General features: G+C 36.9%; 2 protein-coding genes across 2 annotated transcripts; one reads left to right on the top strand and one right to left on the bottom strand.

The window, feature by feature from the left end:
* The first annotated feature begins 887 nt into the window (after positions 1-887).
* Positions 888-9635, top strand: LOC140138298 (tektin-4-like). Its single transcript, XM_072160237.1, has 7 exons — positions 888-1033; positions 4821-5410; positions 5945-6015; positions 6883-7026; positions 7459-7681; positions 8312-8466; positions 9231-9635. The coding sequence occupies exons 2-7, from the start codon at positions 4838-4840 to the stop codon at positions 9445-9447; spliced, it is 1383 nt and encodes a 460-aa protein (XP_072016338.1). The 5' UTR covers positions 888-1033; positions 4821-4837; the 3' UTR covers positions 9448-9635.
* A 6729-nt stretch (positions 9636-16364) lies between these two features.
* Positions 16365-26357, bottom strand: LOC140138193 (NADH dehydrogenase [ubiquinone] 1 beta subcomplex subunit 10-like). Its single transcript, XM_072160142.1, has 4 exons — positions 26176-26357; positions 20923-21061; positions 19461-19600; positions 16365-18645 (listed from the first exon to the last, which is right to left on the bottom strand). The coding sequence occupies exons 1-4, from the start codon at positions 26243-26245 to the stop codon at positions 18533-18535; spliced, it is 462 nt and encodes a 153-aa protein (XP_072016243.1). The 5' UTR covers positions 26246-26357; the 3' UTR covers positions 16365-18532.
* Between the last annotated feature and the right edge of the window lie 79 nt (positions 26358-26436).

Raw genomic sequence — 26436 nt, 5'->3', positions numbered from 1 at the left:
GTATATCATTTCGAAAGCCTACAAACACAATACCGTAGGTTATAATTAATAAGAAGTAGGGAATAATGGTAATAATGATATAATAACCGCCCCTTTGACTTAAAACATCTCCCCTTTCTAATTAATTGGCTTAGGAAGATGGAAAAATATTTGGTAGGCACCATGGGGTGCCCGAGGGGGTTACTCCCTTGGTTTTATCTCAATTAACAGCTCAAACGTCACCTAGGATTATTGTGTGTGTGTGTGTGTGGGGGGGGCTGAAAGGAATGTATTCCAGCCCCGTACCAAAATTATTGAGGGCCCCAGCCCCCCCTGTTCCAATAAGCCTATGTAATAAATTTCAAATCTTTACTTGTTATTTAAAAAAATCATGTCATTGTGAAGAATTTGTACTGTTTTTCATTTTGATAATGACACAATGTTGAAAATGATCCCAAAATCTCTTGCAGATTAGGATTCCCACGTGACATCGCATAATAAAAAGTAGATTGAACAATTTGGTGGTGTTCAATAAACATCGTTGAACACCACCAAATTGTTTAATCTACTTTTTACCACAATCTCTTGCCTTTTTCGGAATCCTCCGACCTAAAAACTGTATCAGGCCATAAACCCTATCCAAAATTCCTGCTCGATCTGAAACTGAAAAAGAGGCGCGGAAATTACAGTTGTTTGTAATCAAATTTGCCGGCAGTGGATTGAAAATTTAAACATTATAAATTTGTTCAAATAAAAAAGTTTTGTCCACAGCGCATACCCCTGGCAGCGCACGAAGTAAAAAGTAAAAAAAGGGCGCCCTCTTTTAAAACTTTTGTCAACCTTTGACATAAATCTATTCAACCAATGAAATTGCGGGAAAAGTATGACGTCGAATAAATTAGATCGCTGCCATAACAACGATCAAACAAAGCATCGAGACAGGTGGATTTTTCGTGTCGATAAGCTTGCCAACAACAGGTGTAACCCGTGGTGTTGTAGCGACAGCAAAGAAGTAAGCTTACGAATACAGTATTCCGTCCACGAGTTGTTTCAGGTAAGTCATAAATATTGTTAGGAATGACATTGCTAGGATTTAGAAACGTGGTGTGGTATGACATGATCTTGAATCATGATTGATGATTAAATACAATATGACATTAATTAAAAAGCATGTTAAAGTAAGCTTAAAGCCTTAATAAAAATACATACACACTGTGACTGTACATGATCGAATATTCTTAGTCAGTGGGAGTGGTCTAGTTCGTAGACACATTTTTGATTGGACAATCGCAAGATTTCGGTGCCGCTTATCAGGCCGTAGAGCGACCCCACGCCATCAAGCGTCTTGATAATGCCTTACACGCTTGTAGAGGTGGGCGTGTGTAGTGCGCTGTAATGCGTAGACTAGTGCGGAATACGCGACAGCGCTAGCAGTACGCCGCAACAGAATACGTGAAGTTGTAAACAAGTTTCGTTCATTTTATAATGAGGGGAGTTTTTATGACGGTAACTTAGTTTTTGCTTTAAAAAATTGTTTATACAGTTATTAAAATAATATTTAACTGACTAAGAATGAGAATAAGCGATAGAATTTTTATTTTGCCTATCCTCTACCTATGATAGGCGACAGGCAGGTCCAATATTTTTATCGTAGTGGATACGGCTGCGCCGCATCCACTACTCAAAATATTGGACCTGCCTGTCGCCTATCACACGAGAGGATAGGCAAAAATAAAAATTCCTATCGCTTATTCTCTAAATCATGGCACAATGTGCGTATTACCAGTGACGTAGCGTCAGGGGCACGGGGGTTACGCGCCCCCAATCGATCTGAAATTTAAAAAAAATCCCATAGGCTAAAAATGGCTTGTACCCCCCCAAACATGCAAATCAGGCGATCTTTTCCTTTAGACCACCCTCGCTATATAGGGACTAAATTATTACTTTTGCATCAAGGTTTACTTTTGCATCAAGGTTAAACAGTTGCCAAACACTTTGAAGTCAAGGTTTAATGTATTGGAAGGAGGGCAGGGCTTCGATTAATGAGGGAAATTATGGGGTAAAAAACAAGGTTAAAACAACTTTTTGAAAACAAGTAAAAACAGCTATTTCTGCAAAAAACAATTTAAAAATTATCGGAAAAACAAAAAACATACCTTCATACAATCAACATCACTTCTGTCACATAAAAAGATGATCAGATGAGTGAAAAGTGGCAAAGAATGTGCAAAATGAGGGATTTTTTTAAAGAAAAATACATCGTGTTTTTCGAGAAATTCGCCATCTTGAATAAATGCAAAATTGCGTCATGCAGTAAAATACTGTCAAACGCGCTTGAAATGCTTGATACGCGAGCGTAAATCACCGTCAAAACGAGCGTACATCAAGCGCTCGTGCTACGCGAAAGTTTTGGAGTTTGCATCACCGGTTTTGTATTCAGCTCTTTTACGTCAAAAATTGCGATAAAAACGTGGATTTTGGAACAAAATAAAGCTTGTTCGATGAAATAAAAGGTATGTTTGTGTAGCTAAGAACATGTTTAACCTTGTCGCGAAAGTTTAATTTGGTAAATTTGTAATTTTAACCTTATATAACTCGGGTGGACAGCGTTCGAAATAGGGCCGGTCAGCCGGCCATTGGCCTGTAACTTTTTGGCCTGGCCGGTAACTTTTCTGACTGGCATCTAGTTGCCGGCCCGGCTGGCCGGTAACTTTTTAAGGTCAAGCCTGGCTGGCCTGTAACTTTTCGAGGCATATTTCGAACACTGAAATCAGACCCGGGCGGTGCCCCCAATCTGATGGGCCACGCCAACACTGCGTATTAGTACTGTCAATTGTCATAATTCATCAACATAAAATAATATAATACACTCCATGTTCATAATGTTAGCTTGTCATGTTGTTGAGCTTTTAACACAGCCTCACAGGGGTCTTAATAGAAAAATTATTTAATTTGTGTACATCGACGGTCATCGTGGAACATACTCTGAGTTTGCTTTGCGTGGCTGTGCGTAGTAAGCTGTTGTTCGCAGAAAACCTCGCATATATGGACGCGTAGAGTAGCGTTGTACGCTCGCACGTATTAGTCGCGGAGTAACAAGTTTAGTTGAATGTTCCACGATGAACACAAGATTAAATAATTTTTCTAGAGTCCGGGACGGAGCCTACGACGTCATGCCGGGGAAAACAACTAAGTGCCGGTGAAAACAACTTGCGCAGATCAATCAAATTGGGTTACTGGACCATGCGCTGGACTGCGCCCACTGCCGAGTGCATGCTTGGGGCAGAGTGCAAGTGCAAGTTGCCAGGGAAATTACTAAAAATAACCCAACTCCACTCTCTACTATATAAATTGGTCTTACATGTATTTAGACAATTAATTGAGATTTACGCACAGTTTATCATTTTTAATATGCACATCGCGACGATTTAGCCATCACTGTACGGTGAACAAACATGACAAAACCGGGATTTTTTAAAATAAAATCTTAAATTTTGCTGTAATGAATTTAAAGCACTTCAGGCTTATTTTTTCACACATCGGGCATTGCAATCGTGCCAAAAGTAGAATTGTCAGCATGATTCGATCACGTCACATGATTTCAACACAGATCAAATCTCTGCCAAGAGATTATGGTAGATTTGATCTGTGTAGATTTCATGATTTGATGTTGACAAATATGTCATATGAATTGTAGTGTACAGCCATTTTAATGTTGGCACTTTTTTGCCAGGGGACGTTATGGTCATTTTCTGACTTCCATGTCAAACGACCAGTCAGTTTTTTATGACCGTCCCTAATCATGGTTGAACAAGTTGAAAAAGTTTATGACCCGAAAGAGATTATTATACCAGGGATTGAGTTTTGAAAGGAACAGGTGTGTTTCAGATCGCTCTTCTGGAAATGTTAAGGCGGGCTGTCAGGTGTGCTATTAATTGCATGCAAAGAGCATTTTTAGGAATAGAGGTGTGCTATAAATTGCAATCAGACCGCTTGTGCACCTTAAAACTCAATCCCTGACGAAAGTTTTTTTGGTAAATCTGCCATTTGATTTGGTTTGTTGTTCATGAAGGGTAAATACTATCGCTGCATTTTCTTGCAAATCCAACACTGAGTGATAATTTTGTTCATGTTTTCTGTCAATTTTAATTTTGTTATTCTTTACCCAAAATGCTGAAATAGTATTAACTAGTATACCTGCCAGGAAGGATTTCTGTCCATTTTAAACTGAACAAAGTTAAGTGATAGAAACCCCACTGGCTATTTTGACTGTTTAAATTGTGGGATAGGCTTTTACAACAGGAATTCATAACAATTAGTGGATTTTTTAGCGGGTGAGATCTGCTTGTTTTCTGTTGACAAGGGGAAGCTAAGTCTTCAGAACGGTGCCACCAAACCTTTAAATTTAGCAGATAGGCGAGGTCTGCTTGTTTTCTGTAGACAAGGGGCAGTATTCAGTGAACGGCTCTTTTCAGAGCCACGGTCAGCCACCAAACCTTTAAAATTAGCAAATAGGCGTGATCTGCTTGTTCTCTGTTTACAAGGGGCAGTCTTCAGTGAAAGGCTCTTTTCAGAGCCATCAGTGTACAAGGGACGGCCTACATGTCTCATTCTTAGGTACTTTGTCCTGAAGAAGTCAGAGCTACTCCTGATGAAAGCTTGATAGTTCTAAACTTGTCCGACGGCGAACCCGCTATTAAAAAAGCTACTAATTGTTGGTTGTTTAACATGGATTTCTATGGGGGATTTAAATTCCCTAACCTTTCCTTGAATGAATAGAAATGATTGGTATCAAGGTCGCATTTGCTGAAAATCAAATATTCCTCTTCTATTTCTTACAGATCATAATTAGGACAAGATGGATGCGGGAGCAATGTTACTCTCCAAAACAGGGACACCACCTGTGCCAATGCAGCCATACACAGGCACAGTTGGAACCAGGACTGATAGGGAATTGGCACAAAGCTTGTCTAGAATGGCCAACTTAAATGAAGCCACAGGAACCGCTATGGGTGCACCAGCTGCCACCGGATTCCGTTCCGCAAAACACACTCCACAAGAATGGCATGAATCAAATTATGGAAAGTATTACCAGAGCTTCTCAGACCGTGACAATGCCGAACGTCTTCGCCATGAATCCAAACAGCTCTCCAATGAAACACAGGCATTGACTCAACGCACACAGTCAGATGTTACCAAAAAGCTGGCAGAGCGTATGCATGACATCAACTTCTGGAAATTTGAATTGAATAGAGAAGTTGAAGAAATGATTGAGGAGACAGACTTATTATGTGCCGAGAAGAAAAGACTTGAGAATGCTCTTGATGCCACAGAAATACCGATGAAGATTGCTAGAGATAACTTGGACTGTAGAGCACGCAGACAAAACATTGACTTAGTGGGAGACAAAGTTGAACTTGCTCTCAACAAGGTAATTTTACAGTTTTACCAATTATCATTTGACATAAAGTGTTCACAGATATTGTTATCAAAGTTTTTCAAATATTCCTCCTTTTCATTTTCTGAATATTTCTATCACATACAGCCAAGTTACAAACACACATATCAGAAATTATATCAGGCCTGTAGAGTGTGTCTTTGAAAAAATATCTGTTTGGCGAATGGAGGGTCTGGAACAACTAAAAAATTGGAAAAATGGTATATAAACCATACATACTTTTGTACACAACAAGTATAGAAAAAATCTGGAAGTTGAAAAAAATCTGGAAACAGATTAAAATCTGGTCTCTCACACCCTTAATTATATAATTTATTCTCTTGTGGGAATTGTTAATTGTGCTCAGACAAAAATTTCGATTTACCAAAACTGTGTACTGAAATTGTAATATCATTCAAACTATTGGAAAGCCACATCATCTGCCCCTCTTTCTGATCCCAAAAATACCAATGTTGCTTTATCAGTTATCTTCATAATCTAATTAATTTATTCATTTTTTGCCCGCAGGAGGTAGAAATCATCAGTAAAGTTCAAGATCTTCTAAGAAGGACAATACAGAATTCAGATAGACAAATCAAGTAAGTGAATTACCTCTCATATCTTTAATACAATAATGTTCACATCCAATGGGAAATGTAAAGAAGTATCAAAGATTGTCTGTAACAGTAGGCCTAACCTACTGTAAAGTTGCTACATTTAATTTTTCGGACACGCAATGAAAGCACCACGACTTGAAAGAAATGAAACCAATCATGCCCGCAATGTTACTAAGCAGCCAGTGGCTAAAGTTTGAGCATCTGCAAAGTACACAGTTATTACACACAGGGTTCGATTTACTTTGAAAAACTTGCATAGCAATTTTTAGCGAAAATATTATTTAGGTGATGTTCTTATAATATTAGCATATGTTTACATTGTAAAATATTGCTATACAAATAATACAAGCTGATATTTGTGTAGCAGGTTGTCCAAAATGGGGAGCATTTTGCTCCGCGACACAAGTTAAATCGAACCCTGATTACACATGTGCGGAATTACACATTTTGTCACAGAATTGAGCACAAATCTGGTACCAAGTCCAAATTGGCATGCATGGATTTAAGTATACAGTATCATATTTGACTGTAATACCATTTTTCTCAAAAATGATTTGAAAAGTGAAATCAATGCTTGCCCATTATTGGGGATAAAAGTCCTGAGAGTAAAATATTACTCTTGAAAACCAAGAGTCAAAATGGGAAATCAAGTATCAAATATTCCCAGCTTTGGTTTTACATTAATGGATATGCATTTGTCGTCAATGGTAGAAGTAATATTATAAAGACACAGATTTTTGTCACAAGAAATTACTTACATTGACTTAATGGGATTATACTTAGAACCCATGTATGTTCTTGAAATATGTTATTCTTATAACAAAAGATTTTGCCCTTTTTTAATTGCAGATTAAATCGTGGCGCTAAGCATAAACTCACCATGGACTGGTCAGATAAAGTGCAAGCATATGCAATAGATGAGAAGTGTTCTAATCTCAACAACAATTCAACTGAGATCCAATACAAGGAAGGGTCTGCTAAACTGGATGCATCGTAAGTAAAAGTTTGTATTAATCTATAATTGCAATTATTGAGGAATGGTAATCATAAGGTCCAGCATATCTCATTCTTAACTGTATAGGGACATTGGGACAATTATACCGTGTTTGAAGTGAACATGGCAAAAAATTTAAACCATATTCTTATCCCATGTGCCTAGATTGGGCAAATCCGTTCACCTCTATCACTTTTGACATAAGCTTTCCTAATCACCTTTGTTAAAAGCTACGAGTTCTGGAGCTGCACCCAGCCAAAACATTCAGCTTATCCCATGTAAATGTAACATTCCAAGTTGCTTTACTTGTTTTAATGTGAGGACATTTGTACTCATTTCAAAAGTAAAGGGCTAGACAAAAACTATAGGTGTTGCACTGTCACAACAACACACAGTCATTAAAAAAATGTCAATTTTTTTATCATTTTCAGACAAAGCACACCAGAATCATGGGCAGAGTTCTCACACGACAACATTGTGAGGGCTGAACATGAAAAGATGGCATCACAAGAGCTGAGGAAACTCATTGATCAGATACTGACAGACACATCCAATGATATGCGTGAACAGTGTAACACAGTCAACACTGAGTTTGCTAAACGAATTGAAGAAATGAATGATTCAAAGACCAAGATGGAAAACCATTTGCACAAGGTAAGAGGATTTGCGAGTCACTCTCTGCAGACTACAACAATAAAACTAGGATATCAGAATTTATACTCAATCGTTGAGCAAGGAACAACTGATTTTTGACCGATCAGTTTCCTCAAAGAGGAAATGGATCATAATTCATTGGTAAAAATTTAAATCGCTCATCACTTACCAATCAAGTATAAATCCAGGTGTTGGCTTTTTTAAGGTGAGCAACTGATCGCACCTGCACTTTTTAAACTCAATTTTTCTAAATTAATTTATTCTCAGGAGGGTGAATTCCCAGTGATTGTACAAGGCAAAGCCTGGTACTGTTTAATTTAAATGGTATTAAAGATTGAAAATAAAGAAAGTCATCATTAACAAAATTTCAAACTTAATGGTAAACAAATAGGATTGATGTGTTCATCTCATCTCCCTGATTTTTTAACAATTTTTTTCCAAATCCTGTTCAAATCTTAGCTAATCTTGGTTTTAAGAGATAATACTGTCAGTTCTAGAAATTCTTTAAACTGTCCTGTTAAATGAAATCTATATACTGAAAGTTGAGTAAAATCAGATTTGTCATTTTTTCATAAATTTTTGTGCAACTGACATTCAAAACATTACTATAATTCCCTTTACATTTTACAGACTGTGGAAGAAATTGCATCAATGGAGCAAAATATCCGAGACTTGGAGAAGGCCATCAAGGATAAGGAAGCACCAATGAAGGTTGCACAGACTAGACTAGATCACAGGACATACAGACCTAATACAGAGTTGTGCAGGGATCCAGCTCAATTCAGGTATGATAAAAATGTTACAACTTAAATAGAAACAACTGCATGAAGATTGGGTTGTTTCCTGAATGATTTTCATTGTTGACTCGACTACAAACAAAATGGCACCTGAAATCAAAGATGGTACAACAAAATAATATCATGGTTCAAATGCTTACATTTGCGAATCTTGATTAGTTAAAACGCGCATTCATATTACACTTCATGATCAAATGAAAAGGCATAACTTCCATAAGAATGTATATCACTGGTTGCTGAGTGGCGAAGTACACATACTCCAAGTAGAAAAAACAGCCATGATAATAGGCTACACTTGTTGCGCTGTAATTATAGCTCTTCAGCTTCATCGAATGAAGATTAGTTACTTTAAGATTGAAGACCTGCATTCACATAAGGAATATGTTGCAATCTTCATCAAATGAAGCAATCTTCATCAAATGAAGCAATTTCCAATAGTGTGTAAACAGGGTCTTGCATATGTATATTTTAATTTTGAAAAGCTGAACTCCCCATCAGTCATTTCTCGACTCCAGTTGTTTTGAGACTTCTATATCTTTGTTGATATCAAAATGCTACAGTCTCTCCAAAATGCATTGTCAAATATCACTGAGACTCATGAAGGAAGAGATCTGATTCTGATATTCAAGGTACAGTGGCGCTTTGAGACATCCACATGATTGTGTTTAGGTGTTTAACAAATCGACTGTATGTATGACATATGCATGTAAGTAACAGAACTGATTTTAACCTGACCTTTTTTCATTCCACAGAACTGTACAAGAAGTTGGTGAGATCCAGAATTCCATTGACCAACTGGAACAGAAGTTAGCCGAATCAAGAGCATCTCTCAAAGACTTGATGGATACCAGAATGACACTGGAGAAAGAAATAGCCGTCAAGAAGAACAGCATCTTCATCGATCGCGACAAGTGCCTTAAATTCCGTACCCGCTATCCATCCACTTCACGTCTCGTTGGTTACCAGTGAAGCTTGTTTTGCTAGGGAAGGAAACTGGGGGTGACAACTTTCATGAGGGTTGAGGGTGCATGCAGCATAGGGGGTGGATTAAATTACTTTTTTCACCAATTATTTTTTGCTTCCAAAATAATATGTTCAAATGTTTGATCTTTACAATCTAATCTGATAAAAAATTTGTGTCAGAAATAAATAAAATATTCACCTTTATCCAATTACATAGAATCTGTACGCCAATGTAATTTTTGTACAATTGAAAGTTCGAACGTGCAGAGGAAGTAAAGTAACTTTCATGCACTAAAAAGTTTTATTTTCCCATATAATAAGTTTTTTTCTTAGTATTGATTAAAATTGTTGATTTGATAGAATTATTTGCCTGATGCATTATGTGTCACTATAAAGTTTATTATAGTAACAATAATGTACAACGTTCAGCTAACAAAGCGGTGGATGTAGAGTGGGCTGAATATGCCAACCATGCTCTGTGTATAAGCCTTTTTGAAATACGGCGGGCACAAAAGGAGAGAGTGTACTTTGAAGAGAGTAATCTTTTGTCAGCTGAGAAGCATAAAAAAGATTACTCACTTCAAAGTACGCCCTCTCCTTTTGTGCCCGCCATATTTCAAAAAGGCTTATGGAAATTGCTCTGCCCTCCATAATCCACATCTTAGCAAAACTTGCTATTGTTTGATCAGCTCGTAATCGACGGGTCTTATACCATCAGTTTCATATCAATATTGGGAAGAATTGTCTTGCGATATCTCACCAACATAGACCAGACGGGTTAACTATATCACTGTTTGGGTCTACTTTTCGGTGTAGTGGTAAAAGCCCAACAATTCCCACCGATTGCGAGCTGATCAGACCTCTAAATATAATTATGTTGCCTGCAGTAGGGTTTCATAAATAAAGCACCTATATATGAGTTTACATTAACATTAAAACTCTTTTTGTATGTAAAGCATTATTTTTCCAGCGCCATAAGTAGAATGGTATAATAAGATGCACTTCCATTATTATTTGAGAGTATTTATCTATATTTATAAGTATGCAAATCCGTCCAAAAATTGTATTCAATCAAACACTAGGTATTTTTAAATACGTAGTGTAAACAACTAGTGTAAAATCATGAAATCATTTGACAAACTTGTGATGACTGTGCATAATACACTTACTGCCCCTGGGCATGTGTACAAATCAATGAGCACAATTTACTTCTGTAAGTGCAGCCAGGGAAGTACATTTACACCACTGAATCCACAGGGTGTAGAAATACTACGTTATTAGTACTTGGTGGAATTTTGTCGTTTACAACAAACTTCCAAATTTCAAGTGAATTCATGTAATTTAAAGAAGGCTTCAAAATATATATTATACAAATCAATTACACTTTATCTAGTTTGAAGTCATTCCATTGTTGTAAATAAACTTAATGTAAATCACATTCAATAATATTGTCAATGTTGATAGTAAATAATAAAACCTTTTTGCAGTGTATATTATATTATTGTAGATTTCTGTTCTTAATTATAATTGTTTTGGTGGTTCTTGTCTCAAATTAGATAAAAAAAAAAAAGACACGACTTGAATGACAGGAATTAACAAATTTCACAAGATTTCAACATTTTTGCTGTCATTCGAATATACTTGTGTATATTATATATATATATGCGAGGGGATCGAACCAAGGTCTGTATGCATAAAACTAGCTAGATCTTGTTTTGTGTATATGGACCTATAAGGTTTTGCCATTGAAACCTTTTGAAATGTGTTCACTCCCATCAGCTCCCATGTTTACTTGTCCTTGTCCAACTAACCATATCACACATTCCAACCAAAATTTGTTTAAAAGGCCAGTAAGGACTGGTACAGATACTATATACATGTAGTAGAAATTTCATTTGAATTAACACCGCTACCAACAGCTGTATACAATGCCACCGCAATCGTATCTGTGCAAAGTATAACATTGATAAAAAACCTTGGATATGGAACTACTAACCAAACAAAAGTGAGTTGTCACGGTTGGAATCACTTCTGTGACACATACACGCTGGCATTTATCACATTGTACGCAGACGATTGTCACACTGTTGATAGCTGTGTTCATTCAAATGAAATTTATACTGCTTGTTGAGGCCTCAGCTACTGTGAGCAACTTGTGAGGATGTAGGGTAGGATTTCAGTGACCGCTACATATCCAATTTAGGTAACTGTATCCTTTGTACAAAAACTGCATAGAAGGCCTAGTACAGAAATCTATTGAAGGATTTATTATACAGCTTTATTCCATAAGTTGCCTTGTTTCTCAATGCAAGTCTTTCAGGTGCGGATCCAGGGGGGTGGCGGAGGGGGCGCCCGCCCCCGTAAAAATAGCAAAAGTAGGAAAGATGGGCGCGCCCCGTCAAAAACGGGGAAAAGGGAAAGGAGAGAAAAGAAAGGAGAAAAAGGGAAGAAAAAACAAGAAAAAGAAGAGAAAGGTTACATTGCGCGAAATTGAGCAGGCCCGTGCTTAAAAACTGCACAGTCGGGTCGATCGAAGGCCTAATAGGCGTAGGTTATAGGCCTACGCCTGTGATTATTTTAGGCATTGCCGGAGTCAATGCTGACTTCAATCCATGCATGGTTTAGTAGGCCTAATAGTGTGTCTCAAGTCTTACAATGTGTCTCAGCATGGTCAGTGGTCAGTGTAACATTTAAAATTTTGCAAATTGTGTTCGGGCCCTTTTTTTGTTTAAAGCAATGATATAAATAGTGTAAAAATGGTGCACCAAATAGCTTCAAGTGGGCCATCATTTTGCAAAATTTCCCCCCTCAGACGCCCCTACGTATATGCGGATATACGTAAACAACTGCCCGTTTTCGTTTTTCGTCGGGACACCCGTACACTTTAGGCCTATATTGTTTGAAGAAATGACTTAATGATTAGGCCTACAGTGAATAATGGTCCACGAATGGCTTCGATTGGGCCTTTTCACACATTTCCGAACTTTATCTAACTAAATTTTACACAATTAGGCCTATAGTGTAAAAATCGTCCACCAAATGGCTTCATTTTGCAAAATTTTCTAACTTCTAGGGGGAACATCCCCCCACAAACACCCCTGCGTACGGTATAAATAAGTTGCCTGTTTCTTTATACTTTGGACCCGAACTTTATGTTTAAAGCAATTGAATTTATACAATATACTTGTCCACAAATTTTAAATGAGCCGTCATGGTCATTTCACAAATTTTACACAATAATTGTGTCAAAATGGTCCACCAAATGCCTTCAATTAGGTCTTCATTCTGCAAAAGTTGCTCACTTCTGAGGGGGGGGGGCACATCCCCTCAGACACCCCCCCTCGTCCGGGCAAGCAATTGAATTTATACAATAATATTGTAAACTTGTTCACGAATGGGAAATAAGCCGTCATGGTCATTTCACAAATTTTCCGCTCTTTCAAACTCAAATTTTACACAATAATAGTGTCAAAATGGTCCACTAAATGGCTTCAATTAGGTCTTCATTTTGCAACAGTTGCTCACTTCTGAGGGGGGCACACCCCCCTGCGTCAAGTAAGCAATTGAATACCTGAGTGGAAGAAGGGCCCAACTCCAATTTTTTACAAAAATGAGTTAGACCCAGCATTTTATTGCCAGCAGACTGATCTTCCTTGTGTGTGAAGGATGAGCCAAAATCCACTCTCCAAATAGTCGTCTTCCACGTACTCTTAATCTTTTCATGGAAGAAAGGCCCAACTCCATGGAGTTGGGCCCTTCTTCCACAAATATAGTGTTAAAGAGGAATTTTGTTCATCCATGAAATCTGCTTTTCACTGCAATAAATTTTCTTGCCAACCTATTACATGAGTTCTAGTTGTGCAATTAATGGTAATTATCTAATTTCTGTAGCTATTTATAACCATGGAAGAAAGAGATGAGAAGGAACCACAACGACTTCGATCGGCCAAGTTTTAATCCGCCTATCTATTGACGCATGAAAAGAAAAGCTATCAATGGTACTTACTTTCATGTATGATCCATTTACCGCGATCGATCCTTGGCGAAATCATTACTGGAAAAAAACTATAACAAACCCATCCAAGAACAAACAAACGCTACCCAGAAGTAAGATTATGGAATTTCACTGATGCTCTGAACATGTATAGTAGCTTTGTTTCAGGATCTACAGTCAAACTGTTTTCTTGATCGTGTTGTGTAGAAACTGTCCTTTAAAATATCGAAAAGGTCATCAAAATCGGCCGTTTTTTTGCTGAGTTTCATCTTTAGCAAATAAGGTAAGATTTTGGTGACTTTTTCGATGAAAAATAGATGCAAAATGTTCTTAAATAATGTACAATATTCCGGTTGAGTCCGGTACATGAAACCTGTTTAATTTAATAGTGTATATGTGTATAACCGTAACTAGCTAACTCGTTTCAGTGCCAAAGACTGCCAACTCTGAGAAAAAAGTCATCAAAGTTCGGGAAAATTGGGCGAAATGGAAGAAAAAGATGTAGGCCATCAATGACCTATGATCACGTTACCAGAGAAAATCCTATAGAGTGCTTGCACGGAAGGTCATTAGTTCAAATCATCCTTCAGACACGCTCCAGAAGACATGCAAATACATGGAGTACAATACCAATCACCTATTTAACGCTGGGTATTGATCAAAGTAAATCCTCATGAATAACAATGTCAATTAAATGTCGGTAAAGGGAGTGGACAAAGTGAATGCGTTCGTTGTGGTTCCTTCTTATCTCTTTCTTCCATGTTATAACACAGAACTGGTACTTGTGGTATATTAGTGGAAGAAGGGCCCAACTCCAGCTCGTATTAAGACCTGTACCATTGCCATGGAAACATCATATATAATTTCGAATGTATGTACTATTGTATGTTCGTGTATTAAAGGTCCCCTGAAGATAAAAACGTTCTGCCTATAAAACTTTTCCAAATATTAAGTTTTTTCTTAATATCTCAAAAACAGTTTTGATGGAGTTGGGCCCTTCTTCCACTCAGGTATTCAATTGAATTTATACAATAATATTGTAAATTTGTTCACGAATGGGAAATGAGCAGTCGTGGTCATTTTACCAATTTTCCGCTCTTTCAAACTCAAATGTTGCACAATAATAGTGTCAAAATGGTCTACCAAATGGCTTCAATTAGGTCTTCATTTTGCAAAAGTGTCTCACTTCTGAGGGGGCACATCCCCTCAGACACCCCCTAAGGCCAAGTAAGCAATTGAATTTATACAATAATATTGTAAATTTGTTCACGAATGGGAAATGAGCAGTCGTGGCCATTTTACCAATTTTCCGCTCTTTCAAACTCAAATTTTGCACAATAATAGTGTCAAAATGGTCCACCAAATGGCTTCAATTAGGTCTTCATTTTGCAAAAGTGTCTCACTTCTGAGGGGGGCACATCCCCCTCAGACACCCCCCTGCGTCAAGTAAGCAATTGAATTTATACAATAATATTGTAAATTTTTTCACGAATGGGAAATGAGCCGTAGTGGACGTTTTACCAATTTTCCGCTCTTTCAAACTCAAATTTTGCACAATAATAGTGTCAAAATGGTCCACCAAATGGCTTCAATTAGGTCTTCATTTTGCAAAAGTTTCTCACTTCTGAGGGGGGCACATCCCCCCTCGGCCATGGTTCGTCGCTCTCTATCTCATGTACTTTGCGCCCCCCGTATTTTTTGTTCTCTGGATCCGCGGCTGTCTTTACACCAAGGATACAACCCAATGGCAGTGTCTGCCTAGAAATCCTGAAGTTCTCATGGCTCAGGTCTCCCAAACCTTCAGTCCACTCCTGGTATCAATTCATGGGCAGTTTTCTGTATTGTCTCAATTTCAGAAAACTGGTTTAGAGTAGGAGTGTTCGAGCACACAGATCAGGGACGGATTTAAGCAGTGGCCCGGTGGCAGTGGATTTTAAGGCGTCGGGCCAGTAAACTTCAACAATGCTGGCCCAAGCGGGCACTAGATTTTTGAGCCTGATATAACACTTACGAGACAAGATATCAGTGATGGTCATATTTACACAGTTTTCTGCTCTGCCTGTCACTTGAAATTTATATCTTTATTCAATGATTTTTTTTTGGTATAAATATTCTTATTCTTGCGTTGCAAGCAAGTTGGGAATATATGGTCGCTTTTACGACGATAGTAGGCCTATGCACTACTTAGCTCTTCCATGCGCTACATTATATCTGATGATGATAGCGATACCGCAAATACTGCTTAGTTTGAAACTTTTGGAATTTGAAAGGCAGGACTACTGACTGAACTTGTGTTAGTGACTACACCCTCTACATTGAGTACATTCAGTACAAAATAAATTAAATTGTTAAGGTTTGCTTGACTTTAAGGGCTCGGATAGTGATGTTTCCACATATTTTTTGTGGGACCTGGGAGCACATCAGACATATCGAATTGCATTTTGAAAACGAGGAATATCAAATAATTTTGATTTTTTGATATTTGCGATATGATAGGCCCTACACATTGTATGATGACAAATGATTAAAAATTGATATATATTTTCCCCAAAAGCACCGACAAAAAAGTTGGGTTTTTTTTGCAATAGAACATATTGAAAAAGCTGGGCCAGTAAATTTATTGCAGGGCCACTAGATTTGCCATTTCACTGGCCCGGAGGGCCAGTAGAAAACTGAAACCTAAGTCTGTCCCTGACACAGATCATGTAAAACTCCAGTCCATTGAATATTTTTTATCAAAATCAAAATCCAGATGCACATCCCTAACTCATATAGGAATCATTTGCTACCCTTGAATGAGATGCATAAAACACGGTCTCAGACAATGGACCCTTTATCCTTTTTAGATTACCATCCTGGCAACTGGGCCTGGGCATAATAGATGAATGAATCAGTTGATGTAGTAAAGAATGAAAATGCTGACACATAATTAAAATATTCAAATTGTAATAACCCTTTATTTTGTTATTATATCATGTAATAACTTCAATCAGGCAATTAATCTTTTGTTTTTTACTACATAACATTTGAATTACTCCTACATTTCTCACACTCACACAGCAAATTACTTCAGTATAATGACCAAACTGAAAGAAGGGTTGCAATTTTGTCACTCAGTCTGACCTGGGCAATCACTTGACCTTCACAATTTACTATTATCTTTTGCAAAATTCCTACGCAGTTTTTTATTTTGGCACAGTTTATGGTGTAAACATGAAGTCGGGTTCTGATTGGTTAGTTGAAACACGTCATCATCACCTCATTCGCCGATCAATCGCGTGACGCAGCCATAAATTTACGCAAGCGTACGAGGTGGGATAAAAACTGCGAAGGATCTTTGCAAAAGGCTGTAGTGTTGATTTTGAACATTTACGACAATCACACCAGCATTTTTTAACCCTGGGAGTGAAAGTAGTATGGATGAGTATTCACAAAAGTTGACCAACTTTAGTCCTAGACTGAAATGAATGCTAGACTAACTGGATGGGACTTTTAAAATCAAGTTTTTGGGAAATGAAGCTGATAAACAGAAATTTCAGAGGTTTTTATTGACCCAATAAAAAGACCTGGATTAACCTCATTTTAGTCCAGGAATAATTCTTGTCTACCTTTGTGAATACCGACCATCAAGTAAGTTTAACCAAATCAATTTGTAGGATCACTCTCCTTTGTTGGACCACAAGATGCATTGATATGGTAAGAAACAAAAACTATTATAGTCTTAGCTCTGAATTCAACAAAACATTGATCTGATACCAATTCAATAATTACTCTTGAATGGATGCAGTCCCAAAAATACAGCCTGTTATAGTCAAAATATCTAATTCTCGATCATGAGAGCCAACTTGGGTACGCACAGATATTTGCGTCACACATACAGAATGTACTACGCAAAGATCACATGATTATGGTGCAAACACAGCTTTTGAGAATTAACCAATCACAACTTTCAATGCGGTCATCACTAGGCAAGGTCAAGGTTCGGTCATGTAGGGCGGGCGATCATGTTATTCCACAAAAATTACTCTTGACACAAAAAGATATATCCTCTCATGATCGAGAACTAGATATTTTGACTAGATAGAGGTGCTGGGAGAGCTAATTGAGAATTTGACTTCTTTTGCCAATGCTTACAGATGTCAGGAGGTAAAATCAATTTAAGTCACAAAGGAGTAACTTTGAAGTGATTTGACTGGCGCATGTGTAGGAGTTAGAATTGTATGAAATCATAACTTCCCAATTGTAACAGTTTCCATCATAGGCATGACGCAATCATTACAGGCCTTGTATTTTGAGGCGAGTGAGTGTGATCACCCGCCATCACTCGCCTAAAATGAAGCTGAGGAGAGCTTTTTATCACTCGCTTACATTTGGTGTAATACTAATACAAGTGATTAAAATCAATCGCCTACAGCTCACCTGACAAGTTTTGAGGAGAGTGATTTGTCACTCGCCAGCAATTTTCGAAAAACAAGGCCTGATCCAATATACATTATACAGTGCATGGCATCCACTCATGACTTTCCATTGGGAAAGAGAATATGGACAATGTTTTACTAACAACCACTGACAGTGAACTGGACTTTTTTCGCAAATAATGGTGCTGAGATGATTCAGTAACAGCTTGGGTGGTATCATGAACGTTTCTTTGAAACCCATTAACCTTGTTTCACCTCAAGTTTAGTAGTGATGTAGGTGCATATTTCACACACATCACAGTTGAATCAGGGGGATAACTACAAGGGTGGTTTGCTGGCACAACAGATGAAAGGCACTGACGTCACTACCAAACTTGAGGGGAAACAAAGTATCTGACAAACACATGTTAAAATAGCAAATACAAACCATGTTTCAGTACCTTGATGGATGTCCACTGGCATGCCCACACACATAAACAACAACATTCATCAATATTTGGCTGTATTCTAGATTGACAGCAAAGTTCACAGTATATCAGACGCACTCATTCCATTAACCCTTCACAGTTTGGTGCTGTGATATGTTTAAAGGTTGTAGGTTATTGACAATTCTCACAATAAATTTGTCAGGAAAGTTCTTTCTATCTATTAATATTTACATGCAAGGGAGATAGTCTTATTATTCTGATAGTGTTTCTTGCTGTTGTGCTGCCCTCTTCCTTTCATAATATACCCTATACTTTTGCCTCATCATACATCGCAGAGGAGTTGAAACTGCTCCCAGCTCACCATCTGAAATGAGAAAAAAATAAATTGGAAATTACATCTTTGTGTATCAGTTTGGTTTTTAAATTAAGTTAGGAATAGCTTCAAAACTTAATTGCAGCGCGACCGCCGATGCCCTGGCAGAATCTGTCAATCTGTGATCAGACCTATTTCGAAACCCCAGACCATAGAAATAATTTTGTCTTTCTGGGAACAAAGAAGCAAATCGGAGCAAATGCCAGACATTTTCTGTGAGTTTAACTAAAATATACCATTACGAGAAGTGTTAGAAGCTTTTCTCAGAGATGCCAGTCAGTGGTGTCGAAAAAATCCTGAAATGGCAAAAATGTCCTGAAAATGTACATTTGTACAGGATGATCCATGATGTAAAATTTCCTGAAATCAGGAAATTTCCTGAAGAACAGCAACACTGTTTTCTGGATACAAAAATAGCACTTGGATGCATTGCACAAAAGGAAAAATACAATATTGTCCCAATGTATATTCTGCCACTTTTCAAAATTCTCTGCGAAACCTTCCTGCCATTTTCCATGCCTTGAACGAAATTCAGGAAAATGATCCTGGCTGTGAACGCCATCTTTAGTATGGCCTTGGAATGCACTTTTTAGCTGCAAGTCCCTGAGTTACTGGTTAAATCATAATGGTTTATGGAATGAATGATTGTGCCACACTCTGTTGCCGCTACATTGTTCAGTGTGCAGAGGCCTCATAGGTTTAGCAATGCTCACTATAAATAATTAAACAATTATTAGTAGCCTCTATGTATAGCAAGTTCTAGTTTGAAGACTGACATTTTAGTGTGTGACATCTTGTATACTTACATTTCACCTCAAAAGCATCAGCATTTTTGTCGTATGCATTGAACACATCTTGGCAGTTCTGCTGTGCATTGGGCCCTTCTTCAACGGTGCATTTGGACAATCGTTCCTTGAGAATTTTGAGGATGTTCTCCTCTACTTTCCTGCAAAAGTGGGAAAAATTAAGAATTTGGTCATGAAAAGCTTACATTTCAAAAGTAAATAGGTGGAAATGCTGTCATTTTGGCAAATATTTCAAAGATGGGTTTGATGCCCAGCACAGGGCTTGCATCCAGAGTTTTTCGGAACTAGAGATAGATGCCTTGGTGGCGTCTGGCCAGATGAAGGGGCTATACCGGCTAGACCTGTGACGTCGGCAGAGCGTCACAGGTCTAGTAGAACTGTTGATTAAATGCACTTTTTGGCCCAGATCTATGCTGTTTCAGATATTTATCAGTGTTTCCAACCCTTTTGAAACCATCCTAAGGCATTCCATGCGCTACAATGTCAAAATTGTGGCTACATCACAGATATCTCGGGCATCTCTGAGCATTACCAGGTCTGAGCATATGAAAGCAATTCAGGTGTTCCTTCAAAGCTTTAGTCGTGTGCTGCCACCTAGCGGTGGTTCCGGGAACGTGGCGTCAAGGACTAACAGCTTTGACCATTAATGTTAGGTAAAATTGGCAGTAATTCATAGAATGTGTATCATACATCATTCATTCGAGACCAAAGGTGCCAAAAACAGACACTCTACGTGTACTTCAATCCAGGGTTAAGAATTCATTTGTTCATAGCAAAGTTAAAAAATCCTGATTGATCAATATATTATATCCAACATATGGTTTCAGAAATGGGTGCAGCAATCATGGCATTTTATTCAGCATCAACAAGCTGTATAAAATAATGATTGATATAAACAAATTTTATGAAATAATTTGGGTGTGTTCTTTTGTTGTGGGCTTGTTTTGTGACCTTTTAACTATCAACTAATACTCTTCTTTTGACATTTTTTGTATTTTGGCACTGTGTTATGAACCTAAAATTTCCAGACCTCTCGCTGAATGACACCATTTTTAGGGAATTCTTACCCAATGACCCTTTTTGGGCATCAAATCTCTCACTGAAAAAGACTCTTATGACTTCAAAAGTTGAATGAAACTAATCAGCTTGTAATAGTAATAGATGAGACTCATAACATAGTGGATAGGTATAGAATGGCTTACACATAGCTGCACACCGTGCCTACACTTTGTGTGTGACTGACATTATCTTTTTATGTACTTACATGGGTGTAAATTCAGACTTTATTGACATGTGCAGGAACAAAAACCAAATAATTCTCACCTATTTTAATAGGAGGTGATCATAGTATAGCCTTTTTTTAACAGGTACATGCCAAAATTAATGATACATGAAATTATCTCTCTTTTACAGTGAAGAACTGGTATTATGACTTGTGTGAATGGTATCAAGCAGAACTTACTTATCCCTTTTGTACTGTTCCGCAGCTTCATACTGACATACAATATCATCAGATCTACAGTCTTCTAATGGAGTGACACGACGGTGTACTTTGTGGTAATAATATGTTGGTCTTTTAGCTCGCTGATTTTCTATAAAATCTGAAAGTAGTGAAAAAAAGAACAATGCATGAGAAATTAAAATAACATGACCAAACATCACACTTGATACAAATGAAACATCCAAATTTAGAGAAAAGTATAGGTGCATATTATAATGCAAATCACATTCAAGAAGGATGCACATGTACACGAGTAAGAACTCAAGAGATCTCAAATCTGATGAAGATACATACATGTAAGACACATTCAAGGAAAAACTGTGGGATATTGATTAAATGCCCTTTGAACTTATTAATAGTCAAAGGACTGTAATCAATATCCCAAACTGTATTAATATTCACGACATGATTCGTCCTTAAGGGGGTACTACACCCATAACAAATGTTTTGCTTATTTTTATGTTTTCCTCAAAATTATAGCGCATTAGTGACAAGTAAGATATATGTATAATATAGGGGCAAGGACTACAACTACTGCACTGAAAATTCAGCAACTCAAGGCAAGTAGTTATTGATTTATTGATCAAATATTGGTTTTCCCTCATTTTTGACTGTAAATCCACAACTGTTGTCTGCGCTGAAATAAAATTTCCAGCGTAGCAGTTGTAGTCCTTGCCCCTATAATATACATATCTTACTTGTCACCAGTGCTCTATAATTTGGGAGAAAAATGCAAAAATAGGCACAAAATAGGGCAGGGGTGTAGTACCCCCTTAACTTGACTAAATCATGCTGAAGATACCATGATACTGCTCCTAGAAAGATTGCAACATTTCATCATTCAGATTTCAGAAATATTCCATTGGACCACCAAGGGAGGACAATTATCTGGCATGGATTAATTACAAAATTGGTCAAATTAATTACAAATTGGTAAAATATGCAAATTGACTTATTATATTCATATAAATCCCAGGAATATTTGCTATATTATCTACCACCCAGCTACCTTATTTAAAGGAACACTCTGGCAATCACAACATTATGCCTTAGAAAACAAATATCAAGCACGAATCACATGGTTTTATTTAAAACAAACTCATATTGACCTTAAAAATAATTAACCTTATAGCCAATTGCTAGAATCATTTGTGGTTGTTTAAAAAAAAATTGGAAAAAAAATCACTAAAAATTTGTAACTTGTGTTCACTGTATAAGCTATTGAAGATCTATAGGTTTTGTACACATTTTTATATCTTTAATAGATTTTCAAGTGAACACAAGTTACAAATCTGCCCCATTTGGTTAGGCCTATAAACTTGTAATGTGTTGGCAATTTTTTCCCAAATTTTTTAAAAATCAACCACGAATGATTGCACTTCGCTGTAGGTCAACGGCCTCTCCAAACCCATGAAATTTTTTTTTTAAATCGTAAAAATATTACTTTGGGTGGGTAGCAAAGTGATTCATCTATATTTCACTATAATTCATCTAGCTTTTTGAATTTTTCAAATCAACAAAATGAATGTCAAGTTCTGCAAAGAAATGTTTTGTAACTCCTAAATTGATTTTACCATTTTTGAAACACCGGCTCAATAGAACCTTAGAAAAAGCTGAAAAACCCCATACATGTCAATGAATCGTTATTTTATACTGCAAGATGATTGCACGGGTGACTGGGTTATCGTATGTATACATAAAAATTAAAGAAAACAAAAATACCAATCCTCGTACTTTACATGTATTAGGCCTACAATGTATAGGATGTTGAAAAGGGAACTATTTCTGAAAGCACCATTTTCGACAAATGTGATTATTTTTGACCAAAAAATTGTTTTTGGAAATTGGGACAACTTTGGGAGGGTAGCAAAAGGACCATTCTTCTATTCACAGCTTTTTGAATTTGTATGTCAAGTTATATTATGCAAAGAAATGTTTTGTAATTTTAGGGGGGAGAACTTTATTTCTTTTGAACCCTGTAAATAATATCCCATCTTTACTTAGCTAGTTTGAGATGATTTGCATCCTTTGATTGTGTTTATGGTAAAAATCACTATCAGACATGACATGCATAAGTCAGACATGCATATCCATGTTTTTCATGACATTCAAGATGGCTGCTTGACTAGCGAAGACAGAGCTCAAAATCTGTGGTTCCGTTCAGAAAATATTGCCATTTGAAAATGGACCTTTTTCTGGCGTCAAACGAACAAAAATTGTGATGACTGAAGATACTCACATTTCATCTGCAATTTTGGTTATAATTTTTTGTTGGACATGGTATATTTTTTCTGACTTAGCTGGTCAAGTCATTCAAGTGGTCATGATGCATCAATTGATCATGTTGAAAAGGATTTTACTTCGGGGATCTAGTTTTCCAACGGAGACAGACAATAAGGCCAAGGAATTTTGAGTTTCCCGTCACCCGCCCTCACTTCATTTTCTGACCCTCACTTGAATTCATTATTGTGGTTTTCCAAAAATATCAATGAAAACTGGTTATATTTGCACACACAAAAAAAAGAATATCTCTTTATTTTTTGTGGAAAAATCAAAATCAAAACACACATTTTGCTGTCAACCTTGCAGACTCTTTGTAATATACTTTTGAATCTCAAACATCCATCTTCAACATGTTCAAGTGAGTGAGCGGCAAATAACAACACATTTTACATGCATGTTGGTCATATAATGAAAGGCAGACAAATAATGAATAATGGATGAAAAAGTTACCTCACTTGTTTTCAGAAATTATGTGACGGGAAACTCAAAATTGACTGTTAGGGCTATTTCATTATAAATGACAACATTGAGTCCCAAAAGGGGTCAAAATTCAAACTCATTTATTTCATGCAAATTCATTATCATTTCAAAGTTCAGATGGTGTGTCAATAATTCTCAAAATATTAGAGCGTCAAACCTCAGGAACCATTAAAAAATTAAATTGAATTTTTGCTGTGTAAAACATAGCTGCCGTCTGGAGGGGACATTTTTTAAACAATTTAATACACAACTTTGAAAGAGTATATGTAACCAACATTGGGTTCATACTTATTCATATTTAGTCTGTAATAATTGTTGTATGTTCCTTTACACTTCAGTGTCTTAAATATGCCAGTTTCAATATAAAACAATTAGTAAATTGATACTAATCCAGATAAATGGTGCAAAATTACTACATATTTTAAGGATAAACTTTATCTTCACATGAAAAATTCATGAAATAGTCATTTTGTCCTGCCCAATAGCTACACTGATGCATAAGTGAGTATTCTGCGTCAATCTGTTGTACTAGTCATGGAAAACCTAAAATAAAAGACCCTCCTGTGTCATTTGTTCTGGATAGGACACATTTTTTAACACATAATAAAGCATACTTTAACTTTAGAAATAGCTGCATCAATATTATTGCATCAATATTATTGCATAAAAGATCCCCAGCATTTAAAATCCACTACAAACAGGGTTAATATTCTGGTTAAATTAGGAATATTGCAATTTTAGCTAACCCGAAGTTCAATGCAGAATAATATCATATGTGTTCTCAACAACTGGACAATAATTTGAACACTAAAGTGGTTTGTAAGCATAATTTGCAATAAAATGCAAAAATTTCTTGTGGGTTTGGCTCTTTGAAATTTTTATTTTTTAGTTTGTTTACCAATGAATGGAAATGACATAATTGTGCTGGAGAGGACATTTGTTAAATTGCAAACAGAATCGTGGATACAGGCTTGCAAAAATGCAACAAATACCAAATCATGTGCCACCTTGGTAGAAGGAAGACCACTCTTCCTCTACAAATTTCACATTCTATGATATAATCCTTCTTATTTCAACAATTAGTAATTAACTTCAGTTCTGGAGAGGACAAATTTTTAACGCTGAACTGTGGTATCAAGAACAAGTGGTCTACTGTATGTAAAATAAATGAATTCCTCAATCAGTGCCCTGTCCCATCAATTGGTAATATAACACAGATTATACAGGTAGGGTAAGGGTTTATATTTCCTCTTTAATGTTAACAAAAATGGAGGCATGAATTGGAGAGGACACTCATTTTTTTATTTAACATAAAATGCCAATTTTGCAAGAATCTCTGAATTTTAACATTTTGCACCAATTTTCACCATTCAACTTGCATGATGTTCCACACATATCATATTTTCATTGCAACAAGCACATTGCCATAGAATGTACCTAATTTTTCAAAGAATTAATTCAGAATACATGGGCAAAATGAAATGGGACTCCAAAATTGGGTTAAAAATGTACCTTTTGGTAATTTTTTTATACAAAAAATAGACAGAATTCTGTAAAAATGCTCATGTAGCTTGTAGTTTGTGGCATACTTAGAATTAAGTTAATAACACTGCATTATCACCCTAATTATATCAACCAGATATGATAAAAGCCATTTTTGTGAACGTGTCATTTATAATGAAATAGCCCGTTAGGGGCCTATTAATACACAATGACAATGTGGTTTTTAATTTTATGAAAATTTCATCAATCCTATGCACACGATTTGTCAGTTCTGTGCATGTGATGTCACGAGTCAGTGTGTGGTGCAGTGCTAGGAAATTTAATTTAGAGTTCATGAGTTGGTTACTTTTTCAACTTTTTCGCCATATTTATTATTATAACATTTGCTGAGGAGGACGCCCTCACTGATTTTTTAAAATTCATTTTTTTACACGATTATAGTGTACTTTATTATTAAGGGCAGAGTAATGGGAGACACATTCGTCCAATGCGCTATAATTTTAAAGAAAAATGCAAAAATAGGCACAAAATTGGCCAGGCCCAGGACCAAGGGTGTAGTACCCCCTTAAGGGACCGTTCACAAACACTTGTAAGGGGGCCTGATGCAAAAATTTTTATCGCTAAACTTTTTCGGGGGCCCCCCTTTACAGACTTCGAAAATTTCAGGCCCCCCCCCCCCCTTTTTGACATGAATTTAAATGAAAATTATCGGTCAACCCCATAGTCATAGAAAAGCATATAAACTCAATTTTCCCAGAAAAATTTGTGGTCATTGTTTTCAGGGCCCCCTTAGGAGGGTCAAAAATTTCAGGGCCCCCCTTGCATCAGCCCCCCCCCTTACAAGTGTTTGTGAACGCAACGGTCACTCATGCCCTAAACTTCAGAATCCAGTTGCATGCATGCATCATCATGATCATGGCATGTTTGTTTTGTACCGCGTTTACTTACTTCTCGCAGCTGTAACAGGCCCATCTACAGTGTAATACCAAACTGATTCAAACAGCTCCAATACACCCATGCTTAAACGTTATTTTGCCTCTCGTTTCCTCAAAACAAACCGTACTTCCCAGGCCTATTTTGGTGCTTTTTTGCCCAAAGATGGCTCGTCGGAAAGGTCACTGAAGGTAGGTCAAAAGTTGTGGGGTCACTAAATTACATCCTCTATCGAGAAAATTAAATCGACATATGAATAAAACTGCATTAGAAGAA

Source organism: Amphiura filiformis, chromosome 1 (genome assembly GCF_039555335.1).
Source record: "Amphiura filiformis chromosome 1, Afil_fr2py, whole genome shotgun sequence".
Taxonomy (NCBI): Eukaryota; Metazoa; Echinodermata; class Ophiuroidea; order Amphilepidida; family Amphiuridae; genus Amphiura; species Amphiura filiformis.
This window is presented reverse-complemented; position numbering and strand designations above follow the sequence as displayed.